Below are 23,236 nucleotides of genomic sequence, written 5' to 3'. Positions count from 1 at the left end.
GGGAAGGTAAACGGCATTTCCGTGCACTGCTCTGGTTCTCCAGAAACAGCTTAGTCATGCTAATGGGGCCTGCTGCTGCCGCTGCACCGCTGGAGCACAATTTCTGTTAGCAGAGTCTGTAACCTGAAGCGTATGTAACCTGACATGTATGTAACCCGAGGTACCACTGTAGTACCCTGTTAAGAGATCATTCTATTACTTAACGTAAGTTCTAAGGATATTGGTTTTTTTTTAGTTAGTTAAATTTTCTCTTTCCACCAGTTGTGCCCATTTTTTACCATGTGCTTCCTAAACACGTCAGCTGCAACATTCAGATATTTGCATGCTGCTCAATGGTCCTGCGCTTGTGGGGGATTTTTAAACATTTGCCATCACAGTGGTACCTTGGTTTACAGACGCTTCAGGTTACAGATTCTGCTAACCCAGAAACAGTACCTCAGGTTAAGAACTTTGCTTCAGGATGAGAACAGAAATCGTACGGTGGCAGCGGGAGGCCCCATTAGCTAAAGTGGTACCTCAGGTTAAGAACAATTTCAGGTTAAGAATCGACCTCCAGAACGAATTAAATTCTTAACCCTAGGTACCATTGTATTATTATTTCATATCACATTCTTCGAGGGATATTCCAGTGGATATTCATTCATGGAACTAATTCCAGTTTACCATCATCCGTGCTCAGCATCAGATGCTTCTAGCATTCATTAGGCCCACGATAGAATGGGCTAGAAATTTGTGCCTATGTACAGGCACTCTGGTTTTGCCCATTTGGTTTTTGAAGCTATTAAAATATCACTGAAATATTCAGTGTTATGAAGACTTGGGCTGTGTCAACTCCTGGGGACTCTTATACTAAGCTCTGTGTTGATGGACATTATAAGCACACACACACTAGTGAAGGTTGTGCCAACCTAGGCTAAGGGGCAGGAAGTAGGTGTAGCTTCTAACTACATGCATTCCCCAAGGGCACTACTTTTATTACTTCCTATGAAAGTAATAAAAGGGACGCTGGTGGCGCTGTGGGTTAAACCAGAGAGCCTAGGACTTGCCGATCAGAAGGTCGGCGCTTTGAATCCCTGCGACTGGGTGAGGTCCCATTGCTCGATCCCTGCTCCTGCCAACCTAGCAGTTTGAAAGCACATCAAAGTGCAAGTAGATAAATAGGTACCACTCCGGTGGGAAGGTAAACGGCGTTTCTGTGAACTGCTCTGGTTCGTCAGAAGTAGCTTAGTCATGCTGGCCACATGACCCAGAAGCTGTAGGCTGGATCCCTCGGCCAATAAAGCGAGATGAGCGCCACAACCCCAGAGTAGCTCACGACTGGACCTAATGGTCAGGGGGCCCTTTACCTTTACATATGAAAGTAAAGGAAAGACATTTATGTGGAACCGGAGTCAAGGCATCTCCTTAGATTCAATGCCCACATAACGATAGGGCCGGTCCTGATTTGGGCTGTAATAAGTCATGCCTTTGACACATGCATCATTCTTTAGACCAGAGACTAAATGATTCCTCTGGTGGTATGGAATTTAAATGCACAAACTGTGCAGAAATAGGCAGTGTGTTTTGTGATGCATCCCAGCAGGTTCCTTGTCCTGGTGTCTGTCAATGGGAAGCAGTCAGATAAATCTGCATTTTCAACATCTGTGGGGGTTTTTCTGTGTGGGCAAAGCCCAGAATATTGGATATTAGCATTCATTCCTTATTTGGGACCCAATATGATGAGGCTTTTTGTCCTCTGGCTCCTACCATAACAGAGAACAAGTTGGATACAGGGCACTCTCACTAAAGGTTCTTTGGAACTGGTGTGTCAATAGCATTTCAGTTCTTTGAGGAAAGCAGTTGCCTGGTTGTTTTTTTATGTGTTACTGCTTTCTAAATGTGGTTGCTTAAATGCAAATTGATGATAAAAGCTTTCCAGAGTTTGTCAATCCATTTTTTAAAGTTTCTATTCTTTGTGGGTTACATAAATAAAATTGAAAATGAAAAAGTAGGTTTTTCGGGTTTGTGTATAGATGCACAGATGAAAATATATCTTGAAACCAAGAGGCCGTTTGAACCAGGATCTACTTAGCGATAGACTAAAAGCAGGAAATTCTGATAACATGTATGCTGAGAGCTGTATCAGGTAGCAAAAATGATCTATTGAGTTGAAAGATGAAGGCTTCCAACCACTCAGTGACCTTTTTTTTGCACAGGAAATAGCTTTCAGGGGAATTCTGGAAAGGTAATATTTCATTCCTAGCTAATGTTTCTTTTCATTAGTGCTTAGGTCTCTTAGAATTATCCAATGCCAGCTTGTTTATTTGGAAAGCTATAAAATGTTAGAGAGCCAGTGGAGAGCTAGAGCTTGAACCGACAGTGATTTGTGGAGTTCTTTGTTGCGTAAAAAGAGAAGAAATGTTCCCCCACCCCAGAAAAAGAAGCAACATGCTGTTATGAGGCCTGAATACAGAGCCCACCTCTGCCAATTTTACCAAAAAAAAAAAAAAAAAGACTTGAAAAGGACTTTTGTATGCTTAGGTTTGGCTGTTTTTATTGAAGTCATTTCATATGAACCTAGACTTTTTAAAGTTGGTTTCCACTAATAATATACAAGGAGAATGGGTTTACATCTCTTTCCAAAAAATGTGGAACGATGTCCAAATCCTTTAGAAATAGTGTTCTTTCTTTCTTTCTTTCTTTCTTTTTCTAGACAGTGATGTGTTAATTGATTATAAAGTCTAGAGAATTAAGTGCAGTAAAATTTCGCATTGCCAAATGACATGATGGAATGAATGGGAGTTTCACAAATGTGCGACTCCTGTGGCATTCCTGTTCTTTTCGGTGGGACTTGGAAAGAAATTAGTTTGATTTATCCCGATTTTTTATTTTATTTTTTCATCTCAGTTCACAAATAAAGATTGGTTAGTCTGGACTTCCATCAAATTCCTTCTCCTGCCAATGCTCTTTATTACATTGGCAGTAATAAGCAAGTATTTTGTGTAAGCGCTTTGGGGTGCTCAGAATGCTTCACGTACATTACTTTGGTAGCCTATATCTTTGTAAGGAAGTTTGGTATTATCACCATGTTGTGTACTGTGATTCTGAGAGAAAGCAGCTTTTCTAACGTCATCTGATAGGAGATTTGAAGAGGAAACTTAGCTGGCATCTCCATCTCTCCGTAATCCAGTAGCAGTCAGTAAGGTGGCCCGGATCGGTCATTGGCGTTTACCATTGGAGTGTTGTGGGTACAGGGCCATCTTACCCATAGGTGCTAGGGGTGTGGGGCACTGGGCTCTCAGGGGCACCAGGCCAAGAGTCAGGGGCCTGAGAGTTGAGTCTGGGGAAGAGCCACTGGCAGAGGAAGAGGAGTGTGGGAGGAGCCGCCGGCAATGTGATACCGGTGGGGTGCCATCGCAGCTGCCCCCCTGCCTGCGCTGGGCGCCGCGCCCCCAGGACGCATGTCACAGCCCTACGTGATGAGTCAGTGTCATGAGAGTGGGGAGCTGCCTCGTCGGTCTATAGCCAACTCGTATAAAGAGGTACAGTTGACTTAAGGAGACTGCTTTATGCAAGACTGCAACTGGAATAAAGCCCTACTTAGAATACAGCTTGACTCCTGAGTGCTTCATGTGGGGCTTCCGTACATCTCGACAGTGGGCAGCTCAGCGTGATGTGTCACTGCAGGAGTGTTGGGCTGCCTCTACCACCACATGCCGCACAGCGCTGCCTTCCCCATGCTTCTCCGCAACAGGCCAACATCTCAACCTCCCTGGAAATGGTTAACATTTGAAAGCATGCCTCGTAGGGAAAAGAGAGTGAGGGAAAACACGCCCAGGAGGGGAACGTTCTGACACGCTAAAATAGAATTTAGAGTTATGTAGCATTCTGGTGCACACATGGGACAAGCAAGTAGAGACAGTTTCTACATCATATACAGTGGTACATCGGGTTAAGAACTTAATTCATTCTGGAGGTCTGTTCTTAACCTGAAACTGTTCTTAACCTGAAGCACCACTTTAGCTAATGGGGCCTCCCGCTGCCGCCATGCCGCTGCTGCACGATTTCTGTTCTCATCCTGAAGCAAAGTTCTTAACCCAAGGTACTATTTCTGGGTTAGCGGAGTCTGTAACCTGAAGCGTCTGTAGCCCGAGGTACCCCTGTACATAGATATTGCTGAATGTGCCACACTCCAAATCCCATTAGATAAATGGACAATTCCTTATTGTTGCTGGGAATAGGAAGCTCCCGCTCATTTAGAAGCCTGTACAGGAGTTGCAATTCTGCCCCGGAGCTCTAGTAGACTGCACTTGTGTTTTAAAGCATGGTTTTTTATAAGACCTGTTTTTTCAAATAAGACCTGAGCAGGCGCGTTGAAGAAAAGCATCAGCACTTTTGTTAGTTCGGCACCTTCATGTTTATGAAATGCAAATAATATTAATTACAGGCAACTAAATATGCAGATTAGTCACAGTCCTCTGGCACATGATTCATGGCACGGCAATCGGCGCACGGCCAGTGGATTTAATTTTAATGTGATTGTTTTGAAATGTGTCACTTTTGCTATTTTCAGGGCGTGCATTGTTGGAAGAGGAGAATAAGATCTGGCATCTAGTTCGGCCGGCAGATGAAGTTGATGAAGGCAAATCAAAAAGAGGAAGCATGAAAGAGAAGGAGAGAACCAAAGCTATTACAGAAATCTACCTGACAAGACTCCTCTCTGTGAAGGTAAGATGGAGACATCAAGTTAATTGCCATCATCTCTAGGAGGTACTCATAATTCGGGGTGTTAAGTGTAAATAGTAACTTACTGTGTGGAATCCTTCTTTAGGGCTCAGATTTAATTTAAAAACAATAGCTTTCTCTTGTGTTTATGAGTCTGTATTTTTAGTTACATAAATAATACACTTTGTGTTTATTGTCAGAAACATTAGAGGTGTTAAACCTAGGATTGTCTTCACAAATTGGCCAGCACATACAACGGTTGAAACATGACAATTCCTGAGGCACCTCAGAGCTAGTTAGCTTATTGTACTTTGATTTTTCACAGATTTTTCACAGTCACAATGTTTCCCAAATAGTTTCTGTGATGTATAAATATTTGCATAACATGTATCAGCCACTGTTCTGTTTGCCTGCACTGACACTACGCCTCTCCCCTTTCATGCCCCTGTCAGTGGCTGTGCTTCTCCTTCTTCTGACACTAAGTGGCCTGCTAGCTTGTGAGCCTAGAGAAGTTAAATGCAATACAAGTGTGCAGTGAGCTCAGTGCTGTTCTGCGTTAAACTCAAAGCATAACAAAGCCGACCTGACATTTAATTTGCATTTCTGCCTCTAGTAGCCTTCAATGTGAGCTGTCCATATTGACTTCCACTGTTGCCACCATCCGAAAACATCTGGCTGGTGGAGAAATGTGTTCTGCAGATTGTGTGAACTTCCTTAAAGCAAAGTTGTGTGGAATTAATGAAACCTAAAAACACAAGAGCCCTGATCGATTAGAGCAGACTCTTCTCTAGTCCAGCAACCTGTTCTTATGGGGGCCAGCCAGATTCCTATTATTATTATTATTATTATTATTATTATTATTATTATTATTATTATTTTAATTTGCATGCTGCCTTCATTTGAAGACCTCAGGGCAGTTCACAGCATAAAAATACAATAAAAAACAAAATGGATAATTAAGAACAAGAACAAAACAAGCCCATAACCCACCCCCTCCCATAAACACATTTATATCCTGTGGCAAGCAGGTTGGGCTCTTGCATGCTCTCTGCATAAGGTTAAAATCCAAAAGTAGTTTCCTCATGTTAAGCCACGAACGAGAGACTATAAACGCAAGGCTTTATTATAATTAGGTTACTAAATCACAAAAGTCCATGCCAGTAATTACCAGAATGTATCTGGGAAGCATAATTATAAGTGCATTACTCCGCCATCAGTTCCCTCCTATGCTTGTCCATCTATTTCAGAGTTGGGCTTTTTGCATTCCCTGAGCAACAATACTGAAATCCCCACCTCTTTAAAACAGAGTAGAGAATTGTGTTTCCGGAGCTCCCTGGACCATTTCTTATGGCTGTTCATTTCATGATGTTCATAAGAGCATTTACTACCCATTTAGAGATGAAAAATGCTGCACTTCAAGCTATTGTGATTCCTTGGCCACTTGGGACGGAGGCCTGTACAGTTGACTATAAATCAGTTTAGAAAGCATTCTTGTAAATTTGAAATAATATCCTTGAAAATGCTACACTTGCACTATAACCTGAATTTTTAATGCATGTATGTATGTTTTCTCCCCCCCCCCACCCTTAATTCTTCTTCAGGGTACACTTCAGCAGTTTGTAGATAACTTTTTTCACAGCGTACTTGACTCAAAGCATGTTGTGCCACCAGCTGTGAAATATTTCTTTGATTTTCTTGATGAGCAAGCGGAAAAGCATGATATCAAAGACGACGATACTATCCACATCTGGAAAACGAACAGGTATGAACTTTCAGGGTTCGTGGGGAGAAGTGGCTGAAGAAGGCGATACATTCATTCACTAGCAACATTGCTTTTTATTGCTGTGAGCCAGGGCTCTCTCTTTACCAGATGTGGAAGGGGAAAGTGTGGCATTTCACACAGAGCTCTCAGCAGAAGCTGTGTGTGTGTGTGCATACCTGCCAACATTTCTCTGGTGAAAATAGGAACGTCCTATTCTATTATTATTATTATTATTATTATTATTATTATTATGTGTGGTTTCCAACATATATAAAGGTAAAGGGACCCCTGACTATTAGGTCCAATCGTGGCCGACTCTGGGGTTGCACGCTCAGCTTGCTCTATAGGCCGAGGGAGCTGGCGTACAGCTTCCGGGTCATGTGGCCAGCATGACTAAGCCGCTTCTGGCGAACCAGAGCAGCGCACGGAAACGCTGTTTACCTTCCCGCCGGAGTGGTACCTATTTATCTACTTGCACTTTGACGTGCTTTCGAACTGCTAGGTTGGCAGGAGCAGGGACCGAGCAATGGGAGCTCACCCCATCACAGGGATTTGAACCACCGACCTTCTGAATGGCAAGTCCTAGGCTCTGTGGTTTAACCCACAGCACCACCTACGTCCCTAACCAACACATATAGAAACATAATAAAACAGTAAACAGTAAAAAAAAACCTTCCCTATACAGGGCTGCCTAGGTGTCTTCTAAAGGCTGTATAGTTACTTATCACATAACTCCATACCCTCCGACATTTCTCCAATGAAAATAGGAATGTCCTAAGGAAAAGTGGGACACTCCGGGATCAAATCAGAAACCAGGACAGCTTCTGTAAATATGAGACTAGACTGTCTTTGGAAAATGGGACACACTGTCTGTCTGTCTGTCTCTATATATCTGTCTGTAATAGATGGTTCCTGGTTCATAACCACTGTTTCAAGCAGATGTTCTTTCTGCCTATATTGCCCAAACACAGCCCTCTAAAACTGGGGCAGCAACCCTTAAAATGAAGGGAAACGCCAGACTGCCTTAACAAAGCTGCTGAGGGAGAAAGATAAAAGCTTTAAAACAGAGCCAGTTGCAAAATGTTCCCAGCCCTGAAAAACATAGGTGGGAGGACAGAATATGTAGGAAACGTACAGAGATATATGTGGCAGCCTTACTTTTTGATGTTTACAAGGATGATTTCCCTGTTCTTCCTGTTTGAAGTGATATACCCCAACAGCATGAAGGTTAAAGGATCTCCACTTCAACTAAGTAGTGCCAGCCTTATTGTTGCATAGGACTTGCCACAAAGGAATACAGCTTTGCTAAATACTCATTCTTGGGGTTCTGGGGCACGTAGCAGTGCGACTGCCGTCTGTGTCTTTTAGACTAAACCTCTCAAATTGTTTTGGGTTGGTTTTTTTTTCTTCTAATATAGCATGCAGAAGCACACTGTGGATACTGATTCACTTAGTGGCTTAAGCATATAATCAAACTGAAAATAATGTTGCAGCAATTTTAAGCAGAGCAATCTCTTTTGCTTGCCAGGGCCTCATTTTCTACACTTTAACTTCACTCCTTAATAAGGGCCTGCATTATTTCTTTGCTTGCTTCACAGCTTGCCGCTTAGGTTCTGGGTAAACATACTGAAAAACCCCCACTTCATCTTCGATGTTCATGTTCACGAAGTAGTGGATGCTTCCTTGTCAGTTATTGCACAGACTTTCATGGATGCTTGCACAAGAACAGAGCACAAATTAAGCAGGGTAAGTGTTTTACATTCTGCTCTGTGTCTGCGCGAGAGAGAGAGAACGTTTTAAGTACATTATGATAGACAAAGCAGTAATCATAGAAGATAGAGCATAGATCAGTTCATTTTGCCTTTGCTTGTAAGGATGATTATATTGTTTTGAAGCTTCAGCGAAAGTTCAATGTTTAATCTCTAGTGACACGTTCAAAAGAGTTGTTTGCTATTGCTTTTAGAATAACAGCTGATTACTGTTTGCAACTTATTTTTTATCTATTAAAGGTGCAAGTTGGTTTTTGAAACTTAATGGATGTTTCTCCTATCATCCTGTTCACAGCACTATATCCACAAGGCTTGCCGTGCCAGAGGGGCACATTGTGGCCTTTTCAGCCAATGAGGCAGACCCTTGAGGTGCTCTGCATCCAGGGCGTGGGGACAAAGCAATGTCAGAGCTCTATTTCAAGGCTAGTTTGCCTTCTCCCCATACCCTCTTATTCTCTTTGCAGTCCCTGCCCTCCCAACCTATGGTAAAGGTAAAGGGACCCCTGACCATTTGATTCAGTCATGACCGACTCTGGGGTTGCGGCGCTCATCTCACTTTATTGGCTGAGGGAGCCGGCGTACAGCCATGGCGAACCAGAGCAGCACACGGAAACGCCATTTACCTTCCCGCCAAAGCGATACCTATTTATCTACTTGTACTTTGACGTGCTTATGAGCTGCTAGGTTGGCAGGAGCAGGGACCGAGCAACGGGAGCTCACCCCGTCGCGGGGATTCGAACTGCCGACCTTCTGATCGGCAAGCCCTAGGCTCTGTGGTTTAGACCACAGCACCACCCGTGTCCCATCCCCAACCTATGACTTGTGACTTAATTCGTCACTTCAGCCTGTTAGGATTTTTTTGCTGTTCAACTCTGTGGGTTGTTTTTTCACCTACTCTGCACTGAATAGCTTGGCACTAGATGGCCTGCTGTGTTTTTAACTAGATTTATCTGGTCTTTGATTCAATTATTTTGGCCAGTTAGGTGCAGGAAGGAGAATAGTTGTATTTCAGCCTGGAGACCCACCTCCCAGCACATTTCAGGGTCCTGGACTGACCCAAAGGCTTACTCTCTGGGCTCTAGGGATAGAGGCTGCCCTTGAAGCTAAACAGCTTCATTGGCCTGGAGCTATGAGATCTCAGAGGGAAGAAGGGAATAGCATAGGACTTCCTACCAACTTTCATGCTGTGCTGTGGCCTGAGATTGGGATGCAGTCTGGACAGCCATGACTCTGGTTCCTCTGGCTTCGCATATGACAAAAACGACATATACCCACAGTCTGCTTTCCAAATGTTTATGGTAGCACACACACTTTATTTACATGAGTGCATTTTCTACAAATTAATCTCTAACACACCAACTGCACTTGAACACTCAGCTCTGTGTATATCATCTTTTCCCAGGATTCTCCGAGTAATAAGTTACTCTATGCAAAAGAGATCTCGACGTATAAGAAGATGGTGGAAGAGTAAGTAAAGAGTTATTGTACCTGGGCTTTTGTCACCGAGAAAACAATTCCATTTCATCATCACTTCAGAACATGTTCATTAAAAAATATTCCATGTATTAAGCTGACAGGGTAGAAAATGAAGTGGTAAACTTAGTGGTAACATCTCATTGGACAAAGGAGGAATGCAGGTTCTGTCAATAATAATGCTATCCTTCACAATGGCCTTTTCCAGCCTGGTTCCTGTGGACAATTGCAGGTTCGATCCCCATACGGGACCAGCTACATATTCCTGCAATGCAGGGAGTTGGACTAGATGATCCTCAGGGTCCCTTCCAACTTGATTCTATGTGACTACAACTCTCATCAGCCATGCTGCTTGGGACAGATGGGACTTGCAGTCCAAAACATCTGGAGGGAAGATTGCTATATACTGAGAGTTCCAAGAGGAGTGAGTCTAAGGGCAAAGACAGACATATACCGTATTTTTCGCACGATTGGACGCACCTAGTTTTTTGGGGGGGAAATAAAGGGAAAAAAATTCCCCTTTATTTCCCCCCCCAAAAGCAGGTCAGGGAAACCGAACCAGGTCGAGGAACAGCGGGATAGTGGCGCTGCGCCTCCCTGCTGTCCCCCGAGCTTATGGGGCTGGCTGATGTCTGCCTGGCGCGAGGGGCGCTCTGCTTCAGGGCGCCCCACCCGCCAGGCAGCAGGCTGCTATCCGCAGTGTGGGGAGCCCTGTGGGGAACTCCTGCAAGGCTCCCCACTCTGCGGATGTCTGCCTGGCGCAAGGGGCGCTCTGCTTCAAGGCGCCCCACCCGCCAGGCAGCAGGCTGCTATCCGCAGCGTGGGGAGCCCTGTGGGGAATTCCTGCAAGGCTCCCCACGCTGCGGGTGTGTTCCCGAAGCGCCTGGAGCTCTGCTTTCAGGGCGCCCGACGCTCCGGGAAGCAGGCTGCTATCCGCAGCCTAGACACAGCTAGCGCCGCGCTAATCCCGAAGCTTGGGGCGTGCGGAGCTCAGCGCGCCCCAAGCTTCTGGGCGCCGGCAAGGTCTCCACTAGCCTAGCCTAGCGGAGACCTTGCTGGCGCCCAGAAGCTTGGGGCGCGCTGAGCTCCGCACGCCCCAAGCTTCGGGATTAGCGCGGCGCTTCGCTAGCCCTAGGAGAGCCCCGCGACGTCGCGGGGCTCTCCCAGGGCTAGCGAGACCTTGCCGGCACCCAGAAGCTTGGGGCGCGCTGAGCTCCGCACGCCCCAAGCTTCGGGATTAGCGCGGCGCTTCGCTAGCCCTAGGAGAGCCCCGCGACGTCACGGGGCTCTCCCAGGGCTAGCGAGACCTTGCCGGCACCCAGAAGCTTGGGGCGCGCTGAGCTCCGCACGCCCCAAGCTTCGGGATTAATGCAGCGCTCCGCTAGCCGTGGGAGAGCTGGGTCTCCCACGGCTAGCGGATAGCTTCCTGAAGCCTGGAGAGTGAGAGGGGTTGGTGCGCACCGACTCCAGGCTTCAGCGAAAGCCTGCATTCGCTCCATAGGACGCACACACATTTTCGCTTGCTTTTTAGGAGGGAAAAAGTGCGTCCTATGGTGTGAAAAATACAGTAATTCACACATTCCCTGCATTTCCCCCCAGCAAAGTTACGAATGTACATAGAAAATGGTACACTGGAAATAAAAATCTGCTTGAATTTTTCAAGACACATCTGTGAAATGATGCACAAAATCCAGTTCACCCTAGATTAATCAAATGGCTTCACACACTCTTATTGGGCTTGATAACCACCCATTATTGCTATCCAGATGTGAAATCAAATATTGCAACAGCTTTATATGTAGTTTCAAAACAGGTATCTGTTTAATCAGACTGAACGAAATTAGGCATAAATGTGTCAGGCTTTCTACAAGTTAATGAACATGTTAAATGATTTTTAAACCTTTGAATCTGGGGTTAGTCTCCCCCCCCCCTTTCCAAATGTGGTTTTTATAATGTCCTATCCAGTGAACTGCATTACAGAAGTTGAAGAAAGAATGTTGAGAAGTATTTCACAAGTGCTAAGTGTCCTGTAGCACCTTAAAGGCTTAACAACTTCTTTTGTGGCATGAGTTTTCAAAGGCTAGAGTATAGGTCTCTGGTGACATTTTTCAAGCTTGATCATTGGAGCTGTTTGTTATACTTCTGCTTGCAAAAGCTATATACTTTGGTGTATTTTTAAATTCAGTACAGTGGTACCCCGCAAGACGAACGCCTCGCAAGACGGAAAACCCGCTAGACGAAAGGGTTTTCCGTTTTGGAGACGCTTCGCAAAACGAATTTCCCTATGGGCTTCCTTCACAAGACGAAAGCCCATAGGGAAATCTCCGGGACAGCGCGTCTTGCCCACTGTCCTCAGACCTCCTCCCGCCGCCAGGCTTCGGAAGGCTGCTCCGAAGCCTGGCGGGGGGCAGAGAGGTTTTTTAAAAACCCCGGGACAGCGGAGGACTTCTCCGCTGTCCGGGGTGATTTTAAAATGCTGGTGGGCGGCAGCGCTGCCGCCCAGCAGCATTTAAAAAAACCCCGGGACAGCGGGGGACTTCTCCTTTGTCCCGAGGTTTTTTAAAATGCTGGCGGGTGGCAGCGAAGGCTTCACTACCGCCCGCCAGCATTTTAAAATTGCCCCGGACAGCGGAGAAGTCCCCCGCTGTCCCGAGGTTTTTTAAAATGCTGGCGTCTTCCCCTTTCTCCCCGGACCTCTTTTGAAGCAAGGGGCGGCAATGGGGAGAAGCGATCTTCTCCCCGCTGCCCCTTGCTTCAAAAGAGGGGACAGAGGGGAAGGCGCGCGCCTTCCTCTCTCTCCCCGGACCCCTTTTGAAGCAAGGGGCGGCAACGGGGAGAAGCGATCTTCTCCCCGTTGCCGCCCCTTGCTTCAAAAGAGGGGACAGAGGGAAAGGCGTGCGCCTTCCTCTCTCTCCCCGGACCCCTTTTGAAGCAAGGGGTGGCAACGGGGAGAAGCGATCTTCTCCCCGTTGCCGCCCCTTGCTTCAAAAGAGGGGACAGAGGGAAAGGCGCGCGCCTTCCTCTCTCTCCCCGGACCCCTTTTGAAGCAAGGGGCGGCAACGGGGAGAAGCGATCTTCTCCCCTCCGCCCCTTGCTTCAAAAGAGGGGACAGAGGGGAAGGCGCGGAGATTGCGGGGCAGGCAACGGGGAGAAGCAATCTTCTCCCCGCTGCCCCTTGCTTTAAAACAGGGACAGAGGGGAAGGCACGCGGCGCTTCCCCACTGTCCCCGACGGTCTCCTTAGGAACGCATTGATTGATTTTCCATGCATTCCTATGGGAAACCGTGCTTCGCAAGACGAAAAACTCGCAAGAAGAAAAAACTTGCGGAACGAATTAATTTCGTCTTGCGAGGCACCACTGTATTAATGATGAAAGCAGATTTGGGGAGTGGGTGTTTGCAAGATCCTTCATTTAGAAGTCTGTTAAAAAGGAAGATGAAAATATACACTCCATTCCACTTGTAACACTTCCTGAATTCCAACTATTTCTGACTATAAAGTTTAATTCCTCGCCCAATACGTCTAACACTGCAATGTTATGCACAGCTACATGGGACTAAATTCCATTTAATTCAGTAGAAGCATTTGTGGGATCAGACTGTAAGAAACACTGAACATTTGCTTGGCTATGCTTCTTTTGCCAGCCTTGGCAGTTCTCAATAATGAGGCGGGTAATCCCCATACTTCAGTATACTTGTTGAACATGACAGAATTTGGGTAGCAGTGCAGAAGCAAGCATGTTTATTGAGGCGCTATCTAATCTGTTCAAATGCCCACAGAAAGTTTTGCTGGTTTGTGCTAAGTTGTGCGGTGTGTTTTTCCTTTTGCTCATGGGTTGTTGAAATCAGTGGTAGCAGCACTTTGATGCATTAAGCCAATTGTGTGTATAAGCAAAGAAACAAAATGTAGATCAGATCATTTCATACAGAAATTTGCAATTTTGTGAGCACCTCTGGTGATGTTGTAGTTATTAGAAAAATAAAACTGCTATGAAGCATAAATGCATCAACTAAAAATTGTTGTTTTGGTTGATTTTTTTTCTAGTTATTACAAAGGTATTCGCCAAATGGTACAAGTGAGTGACCAGGACATGAATACACATTTAGCAGAGATTTCTAGGGTAAGTATCAAATTGGAAATCTTACTTTGGGAATACAGTGGAACCTTGTGTTATGGACAGGATCCATTCCGGAGGCCCGTCCGTAACACGGAACTGACGCAAGCTGAAGCGCTGCATCTGCGCACATGCGCGGAATGATTTAGCACTTCTGCGCGAGTGGCGAGACCTGGAAGTAACCCATTACGGTACTTCCGGGTTGCTGTAGGATGCAACTCGAAAACACCTACCGTATTTTTCGTCCCATAGGAGGCTCCTACTTTTTTTGGGGGGGGGAAATAAAGGATAATTTTCCCCCTTTATTTCCCCCCCCCCAAAACCAGGTTGGGGAACAGTGGGGTGGCGGCGCTGCGCCTCCCCGCTGTCCCCCGAGCTTGTGGGGCTGGCCGATGTCTGCCCGGCGCGAGGGGCGCTCTGCTTCAGGGCGCTCCACGCGCCGGGCGGCAGGCTGCGGACACCTGTGCGAAGCACGGGGCGTCCTCCGAAGGGCGCCCCATGCTCCGCGCTGCAGACTGCCGCCAGCAAGCCTTGCGCTCCCAGGAGGAGATCCCCTGGGTGCGCAAGGCTTGCCGACACCTGCGCGAAGCACAGGGCCTCCTCCGGAGGGCGCCCCGTGCTCTGTGCTGCAGGCTGTCGCCTGCAAGCCTTGTGCGCCGGGGGAACTCCCCCCGGGGTGTGCAAGGCTTGCGGATAGCTTCCTGGAGCCTGGAGAGTGAGAGGTGTCGGTGCGCACCAACGCCCCTCGCTCTCCAGGCTTCAGCGAAAGCCTGCATTCACCCCATAGGACGCACACACATTTCCCCTTCATTTTTGGAGGGGGAAAAGTGCGTCCTATAGGGCGAAAAATATGGTAACCTGAAGCAGACACAACATGAGGTATGACTGTAGAGTCATGAAGCTCTGGCATTTGACATTTTTTGCTCACGTCCAATTAGAACTTCTGACTGTCCAGTGGAATCTTTTCTCCCATACAATTATGATCTATTGCATTGGTTGTGAATTATTGATTTTAAAGGATGATCAAACATTCTTTTAGGGTGATTCCCCCCCCCCCCAAATGTTAACAAAAGCGATGGGATTTTTTATAGGTTAGTTGAATAAAATGGCATAGAGGAAAAAAGGCTCGTGGGGAGCCTTCGGTATCGTTTCCTTCGCTCCTGTTGGTTAAAAGACATTGTAAGAGATTACAAAAGGATGAAACTTACAAGGAACTTGTCTAAACGTATTTTCGTGTTTTTTATTGGTTTAAATGGCCTTAACAGGGCATCAGGCATATTTACAGGGGGATAGGGCTATTCATCATGATGTCACTATGCCTCTAAACTCCAGTTGTTGGTGACTATCAGCTGGGAGAAGGCTATTGTCCTCACCACTTGCTTGTGGGCTTCCCAGATGTTGGCCACTAGATGTTGGTGGACTTGATTGTACAGCACTCTTATGCTCTTAACCAGATGAAGTTGGTGTTCTTTGGATCATTTGCACGCATGACCTCTGTAAGCATCTGGAGTCAACCTGCTCCAGACTAAGGCTACTGCTTACCCCTTTCTATGATGAAGAAAGCAGCATGGTTGGCGGTAACAAATCCAGCAGGAGACCTTAACGTTGGGGGGCTGTTCCTGAAAATTGTCAGTTTCACTTCCTCACCAAGCCAGACAGCTATTAAAAGATTTGCGTACCAGTGCTGGGATATGGAAAAGGGATTTACATTGTGTCTGGTGCTCCTATATATATTTCATTGGCGTTCGTATGCAGCCAGGACGGTGCCCTGACGCATTCCTTTTTCTTCTTGTTTTGTTTAATAGGCACACACAGACTCATTAAATACCCTTGTGGCTTTACACCAGCTCTACCAGTATACCAACAAATACTATGATGAGGTAAGTTTCCACTGTCAGAATGGCTTTATTATGCTGTAAAAGGGTCACCGCAGCAAGGAAAAAGAGCCAAACAGGCTGATAGACTTTGGGTTCATTATTTCCTAGCTTACCTGGTGCTTGGCTTTTACAGGCGCTGTATTTCTGATACGTGGGGGTTGGAGGGGCAGGTTGGTGCGGACATCTTTGGAGTTTGCTTAGAAGAATCCAAAATACCGCTGGTGCTGATAACAAAGTTTAGCCAAATTAGTGAGGTAGGAGAGTTGGCTGGGAAATCACATCTGGCAACCAATAGTACTTGGGTAAAGGTAAAGGGACCCCTGACCGTTAGGTCCAGTCGCGGACGACTCTGGGGTTGCACGCTCATCTTGCTCTATAGGCCGAGGCAGCCGGCGTTTGTCCACAGATAGCTTCTGGGTCATGACTAAGCCACTTCTGGCGAACCAGAGCAGCACACAGAAACACTGTTTACCTTTCCAGCAGAGCGGTACCTATTTATCTACTTGCATTTGACGTGCTTTCGAACTACTAGGTTGGCAGGAGCAGGGACCGAGCAACAGGAGCTCATCGCTGACCTTCTGATCGGCAAGCCCTAGGTTCTGTGGTTTAGACCACAGCACCACCTGCGTCCCTTTCAGTACTTGGGTAGATGAGTCAAAAAAGCCCGGGGCACAATTTTTCACAGCCCTCTGGTGGCTCATTTACCAGAAGTAATATACTTGGCATTATCTCTGGAAGACTATACGCAATTCTAACCAAACTAGGCCTCCTAGAGCAAAATATACCATATTTTTCGCCCTATAGGACGCACCGGCCCATAGGACGCACCTAGTTTTCAGGGGAGGAAATCAAGGAAAAAAAATATGATTTCCCCCCCGCAGCTCTGGGAGCGGTGGACAGACTGCACGCAGCCTGTGCGCTACTCCAAGACCTTCTCCCTGCTTTTGTGGGAGGTGGCGGAATTCCCCCACCTCCCGCAAAAGCCCACAGGAGCCCCGCGTGACTCCTGCGGGCTTTTCGACCAGGAGGGAGAAGGGACGAAACGGCCAGTCAGTCCCTTCTCCCTCCTCAGGGAAAAGCCCCCAAGAGCCGCTCACTCTTTATAGGGTGCGCGGCTCCTGCGGGCTTTTCTAGGAGGTGGGGGAATTCCCCCACCTCCTAGAAAAGCCAGCAGAAGCCGCGGAGCCCCTTTAAAGAGTGTGCGGCTTTTGCGGGAGGTGGAGGAATTCCCCCATCTCCCGCAATAGCCCAAAGGAGGGTTGGAGAGTAGCAGGAAGGCGTCGCGCGCATTCCTGCTGCCCCCCATCCTCTGGGGCTGGTGATGGGGGAAGCGCTGCTTTCCCCCACCGCCAGCCTCAAAGATCAGATTCTCCTGGCTTCAGCGGAAGCAACGCGAATCCTCCGGAGCGCAGGCTTCGGAGGCTTCGCGTTGCTATCGCTGAAGCCAAGGAGTCTGCATTCGCCCCATAAGACACACAAACATTTCCCCTTCATTTTTGGAGGGGGGAAAGTGCGTCTTATAGGGCGAAAAATACGGTACATAGGAGGCTTAGTTTGGTCAGAATTGAGTATACACTTCTGGAGAGAATACTAAATACATTACGTCTGGTAAGTGAGCCACCATAGTTGCAAGAGGCCCATGAAACTTAGTGTCCCAGGCTTTTTAGACTCTTCTACCCATCTGAAACCAGAGGGGCGCATTGGTCGCCAGATGTGAAATATATTGGCATTATTTTCAGGTATCCCATACCACTACTAAGGCTCGGCGATGTTGAAAACCCAACATCGCCGAGCTTTACCACCAGCCAAACATTGCAGTTTGGCGATAAGCCACGAGGTTGAAAGAAGCTGCATCGGCTCAGCTGGGGGGGGGGCAGAAAGGCTCCTGCCCCCCAACTTAGCAAGCCGATGTCCATGCAGCTCGTGCATGAGCAACAGTGGCCTGGGGCTCCTTCTGGGGGGCAAGAGGGCTGCTCTGCCTCAGCTGAGCCAGCCCCGAGGTCCCTGCTGGTTGCGCACAAGCGACAGGGACCTTGGGAGTCCTTTCCAAGGCTCCCTCTGCCACTGTTGGCATGTGGAGTGAGCGAGCTTATTCTTCTCCCCCCCCTCCCCCCCCCGAAGACAGACCACTGCAGTAGCCAAATGCATGGATTCCTGTCAGGCTCCATGCATTTGAGTGCCTTTGCCCATGCAGGCTCGTCGCCTCTTTCCTCCTGGGGTGAACGACCACCCCAGGAGGAAAGAGGCAGCCAGGCAAAGGTGCCTTCACCCACACCTTGCTGCCGGCTTGTGTAAGCCAGAGGCAAGGTGGGGGCTCCTTTAAACTTCTCCATTGAGGGGCATGCAGCCACAGCCACCTCAATGGAAAAGTGTGACGGAGCGGGGCTGGGGCTCTCTCAGCTGGGGAGTGGGAGCACTTTAACAGAGCCCCCACCTCGCCATGGGGTCGGGGGCTTTGCAAAACTGCTTGGCTGAGTCAAGGGCCACGGTACGCTCCTCGGCCATGCAGTTTAAAGAAGTGGGAGGGAGGAACAAGCTGTATCACGCCTTGGCTGTGCAGTTTCCTTCTCGCTCCGCAGTGGTATGAGGGCAGAGCGTGGTTTCACCAGTGGTGTATCGCTGGTGAAATCGCGGCCACTCCCTCTGCCTCCAGTTCCCGGCTGCGGTTTCACCAGCGATACACCACTGAGTGAAGCTGTCATCGCTGCCTACCCCTCATACCAGTCCCTGGGCAATATATTGATAAATCACCCAGGCCTACCCACAACTACCGTATTTTTCTCTCTATAAGACACACTTTTTCCCTCCTAAAAAGTAAGGGGAAATGTGTGTGCGTCTTATGGAGCGAATGCAGGCTGCGCAGATATCCCAGAAGCCAGAACAGCAAGAGGGATAGCTGTGCAGCCATCCCTCTTGCTGTTCTGACTTCGCTTCATTGGAGAGGCACTGCGCAGCTTTCCCTCTCTGCGCAGCGCCCCTTCAGCGAAGCGGGAGGAGAAACGGAGGCCCTTCCATTTCTCCTCCCACTTTGCTGGAGAGGCAGAGAATTTTTTTTTTATCTTGTTCTCCTCCTCTAAAACTAGGTGTGTCTTATGGTCGGGTGCATCTTATAGAGCAAAAAATACAGTATTTATCTCTTGAAAGGTTTCGGGCAGGGGTCAGCAACCTTTTTCAGCCATGGGCCACTCCACCATCCCTCAGACCATGTGGTGGGCCAGACTATATTTTGAAGGGGGGGGGATGAACAAATTCCTATGCCCCACAAGTAACCCAGAGGTGCATTTTAAATAAAAGGACACATTCTACTCATGTAAAAACAGGCTGATTCCCGGATCATCTGCAGGCCGGATTGAGAGGGCAATTGGGCTGCTTCCAGGCCTTAGGTTGCCTACCCCTGATCTCGGGACTATTAGTCAAAGAGAGAGAGGCTGGCTTACTGTGCTGAGCTTCATACTGGGCACCATGATGTTACAACCGTTGGTGACGCCTGTAGCAGCCTTCAGAGCCTCTTTAAAGAGGTTGTCCGCTTTCACGATAGTTGTCGCTTCCTCTTCTGCCAAGAAAATATAGGCAGGGGCACACCTATCAGTGAAACAACAAAATCAATCGTCAGTAGGACAAACTAGCTACCATCAGACAACCAAAGTTCAGTATCCACAAGCTAGGAAGGAGCATTCCTTATTTCTGCCACGCTTTTAAAAAATTTATTGGCTAGCAATGGTGCTCATCTTTGAATACAGTGGTACCTCTGGTTGCGAACGGGATCCGTTCCGGAGCCCCGTTCGCAACATGAGCAGAACGCAACCTGTGTCTGCTCGTGCGCGGCTCGCAATTCGCTGCTTCTGCGCATGACATCATTTTGAGCGCATGCGCAGGCGGCGAAACCCGGAAGTAACCTTTCCTGTACTTCTGGGTCGCTGCGGGATGCAACCTGAAGCAAACGTAACAAGAGGTATGACTGTAGGTAATTAGAGACGGACAAGGGTTTGCATTACACAAGACATTCTCAGGGGGAAAAGAAGGAAATGGCTTGGCTCACTTCCAAACCAATCTGAATGAACCCCCCTCACACACACACACAATCTGCCCTTGTAACTCAACAATCAAGAGTTGCTTGCATTTAGATGGTAGCTTCAGGCAGCCAGGACAGAGCTCTCCTGGCAGTGGGACGCATTTGAGGGTTATGAAGGCTGCCCAGGCAAAGTACCCCACCACCCACAGAGGAGATGACTCTCCAATGGCAGGCCTTCCCCCTCTCTAATCTCTCCGCTATTCTGTCTTAATAAAGCAACGTGGCTTCTGATCTACACTTTGAAATAATACCCTTCAAAATCCATGAGATTTTCTTCCGCGTAATATGTAGCTGAACAGGCCTATGGCTGTGAAAACTAAAACTGAAGATGTGTGTCTTGCCTGAATCCTGATTTTCCTTCTTCTTCTTCTTCTTCTAGATCATAAATGCACTGGAAGAGGACCCAGCTGCTCAAAAAATGCAGCTTGCTTTTCGATTACAACAGATAGCAGCTGCTTTAGAGAATAAAGTAACTGACCTTTGATTTGAAAGCTGCAATAAAGAAGACTGATCTGGATGTGTAAATTCATTCTTCCTAATAAGGAAATAGTGTTCTATTTTTTAATGTGTAATTACAACTTTAAATGAAAAACAAAAGATTTTGGTTTTTTTATAGCAAAGCTGTAATGTAAAGAGTTTTTACTGTAAATTATGCTTCTAATTAAAATCCTGTGTTGTGTGTAAATGAATTTTCAGTGGGAAATGAGGGAAGTCCTCTGGGGTGGGGGAGGGTAAAGTTATAGCTCATTTAATCAAATAGTACAATCTTGAAGCATCAGCATTTTTAGAATTCATTACGCTAGTTAAATTCACTACCTATAGCATTCTTTATACTTTTTAAGCAATATGTGTACTAGAAAAGTAATAGCATATTGGAAAAATAAATGCAATATCCCTCTTTTAATTTCAGTAATTGGAAATAGATTTTCTTCTTATTCTTTTTTTTAAAAAAAAAAATCCAGTTGTCCTGTGTTCTGCTCATAATGAGTAGAACGAAAGACACATTTGCTATGACTTTTTTTCTGTTTAAGACATTGCAGTGGGTTTGGTACTATACACCTTTACATATCTGAAAACCAAGTGCTAAAAACAGTGGTTGTGACTGTTTCCCTCCTACTCACTTTGCCAGGGTCAAAGTGGACAATACTGTAGATTATTTGGGATGGACTGATCCTTTAACTAGGAAGGTGCATGTATGTCCCCCTAAGAGCATAAATCTAAATCATGATGTATGAGTACTTTTGCATGGTATTCAGTGTGCAGAGCATGCAAGGTACCTAACGTCCTCAGTACGCCAAGATTACCAGGTACTTCCAAATAACTAGTGCACCGCTGGCAAAGCAACAGCTGGGAATGAACAGTGGTTTTGTCTAGGTTTCAGCAAAAGTGATTGTTCGCACTTGCTGACACTGTTGCTGCCACATGAATTCTGAATCACACACTGAGGGAAAATACCCTGGGAAGAGTGTGTGTTCAGCCAAAGCAAAGCCGGTTTTTGGCTGCATAAAAGTGCAATTTGATGCTTTTGTTGTGGGGGGAGCAAGGGAATGGTAGCATATCACGATCACGAAACATCTGGATCTGGCAAGTTTGTAGACTTCCCTACAGAGTTGCAAGACTGTATCTTATCATCCCTGATGGAAAGTACCGGTGGCAAATTCTAATTTGATTCAGAAATCGTGGCAAATAAAATTGGCCTTTTTTTCCTTTTCTTTTTTAAATGATAGTTTTATTACATATGCTAATGTGCCTTACTTGTACTAATTATATGGATCTGAATGGTTTTGTAAAGAGAATCGTATCAAAAATATTTATGTGTGGTTTGATGACTTTTTTGTGAGAAAATTGACCAGCAGAATGCCTGTAATTAGCTTATTGCCAATAGTGTGCTGTTTGACATGATTCAAATATGTATATCTTTTGTTGGAATGGTTCATAGGATTTTTTAAAAACAAATCTTCACACTATCCAAGGGAGATTGTTATTTGGTTTTTGTCTGTGTGTGTTTTTAAAGGGGGGGGGTTGGAATCTGTGTTGTTAATGTAAAATACTCATTGTAAGGAAATCCTGTGCCCCGTCTAATCTAAACACCACTTGAGCCTTGGAATGCTGCAATGGATGGAATAATCATCATTAACCTAGCTATGGAAATTAAAGTAACTCGTCAAAGATGTATTGTGTGTTTACAATATTAGTCAGCTTCCAGGCCATTTGATAAAGCTTGGTACGTTATCTTAAATTGCTATGTTGCACAAAAAAAAGAAAAAAGAAAGCAATCTTTGTTAGATTCATTTTTTACCATACTTCTGGGGCAGTTCATGTAGAACTGCCATCAAAACGCTCATTATCTTTTTGGTGTTGCTCTGGTGTTTTCTGTCCTGTGACACCTTAAAACCTGCTTGGCTCCTAACACAGTAACAGACTTTCAGTTTGCTACCTCTCTCTCTCCCTGTACTGGAGTTATCCAAATTTGTTGCCTTCGTGTTCATCGTCAGATGTATCGGTAAGTCTCTTCCTGATTCCTTTTGGAGCAAGTCACTAGTAATGGGATTCTCATGGCTACTGTGGAAGTCAGCCGTGAATTCCAATAGAAGTTAAAAAAAAAAGGGAGGCAGTAACAGGGTGTCACTTTTCATATCTTTCCTTTTATGTTAAACATTTGCTTTCATCTACATGCGCTTCCTCAGCACACCTGGAATGTAAGGAACTCTGAGTAGTTTGAATCAGTTTTACCTAAGAATTCTGTGTCAAATTATGCCTCTATACTTGCCTTCTGTCTGATCAGCAAAGGTATCCAAACTTGCTAATCTGTTTTATCTTGTCATTATTTGTAAATCCTGTGAATTGTAAATCAAATACAATCTTTTTTCCACAAAGTGTAATATCTGAGTTGTCTAGGTATGTTCTTCAGACATTTTAAGACTGAGCTGAGTGGACCTGGGAGTACAGTGTATCCTGGGTTTGGTTTTTTCCAGAAGTCTTCCCCTTTTGTTTAAAAGTTAAAGGGTAGCTACTGTATTTTTCGCCCTATAGGACGCACTTTTCCCCCTCCAAAAATGAAGGGGAAATGTGTGTGCGTCCTATGGGGCGAATGCAGGCTTTCGCTGAAGCCTGGAGAACGAGAGGGGTTGGTGCGCACCGACCCCTCTCGCTCTCCAGGCTTCAGGAGAGCCCCACCGCCAGCCCCACAAGCTCAGGGGACAGCGGGAGACGCAGCGCGCCTTTCCTGCTGTCCCCCGACTTGGTTAGAAGGCTGGCGGGGGGGAGAAGCCTGCTCCTCCCCATCGCCAGCCCCGCAAACTCGGGGGACAGTGGGAGGCGCAGCGCGCCTTTCCCGATGTCCCCTGACTTGGATAGAAGGCTGGCGGGGGGGAGAAGCCTGCTCCTCCCCATCACCAGCCCCGCAAACTCGGGGGACAGTGGGAGGCGCAGCGCGCCCTTGCCGCTGTCCCCCGACTTGGATAG

At 46.6% G+C, this 23,236-nt stretch overlaps 1 protein-coding gene across 1 annotated transcript in view; it reads left to right on the top strand.

Annotated features, from left to right (window-relative positions):
- PLXNB2 (plexin B2) overlaps window positions 1–22,653 on the top strand; it is a 354,483-nt gene extending 331,830 nt beyond the window's left edge. The window contains exons 32-38 of the mRNA XM_077935826.1: window positions 4,553–4,707; window positions 6,306–6,466; window positions 8,065–8,212; window positions 9,638–9,702; window positions 13,753–13,828; window positions 15,628–15,702; window positions 20,151–22,653. Of these exons, the coding sequence (XP_077791952.1) occupies window positions 4,553–4,707; window positions 6,306–6,466; window positions 8,065–8,212; window positions 9,638–9,702; window positions 13,753–13,828; window positions 15,628–15,702; window positions 20,151–20,255 (785 nt within the window). The 3' untranslated portion in view covers window positions 20,256–22,653. The remainder of the gene's footprint in view (window positions 1–4,552; window positions 4,708–6,305; window positions 6,467–8,064; window positions 8,213–9,637; window positions 9,703–13,752; window positions 13,829–15,627; window positions 15,703–20,150) is intronic.
- The last annotated feature ends 583 nt before the right edge of the window (window positions 22,654–23,236 follow it).

The sequence above is a fragment of the Podarcis muralis genome, chromosome 10 (genome assembly GCF_964188315.1).
Source record: "Podarcis muralis chromosome 10, rPodMur119.hap1.1, whole genome shotgun sequence".
Taxonomy (NCBI): domain Eukaryota; kingdom Metazoa; phylum Chordata; class Lepidosauria; order Squamata; family Lacertidae; genus Podarcis; species Podarcis muralis.
Note: the sequence above shows the minus strand (reverse complement) of the source record. Positions and strands in the feature narration are given on the sequence as shown.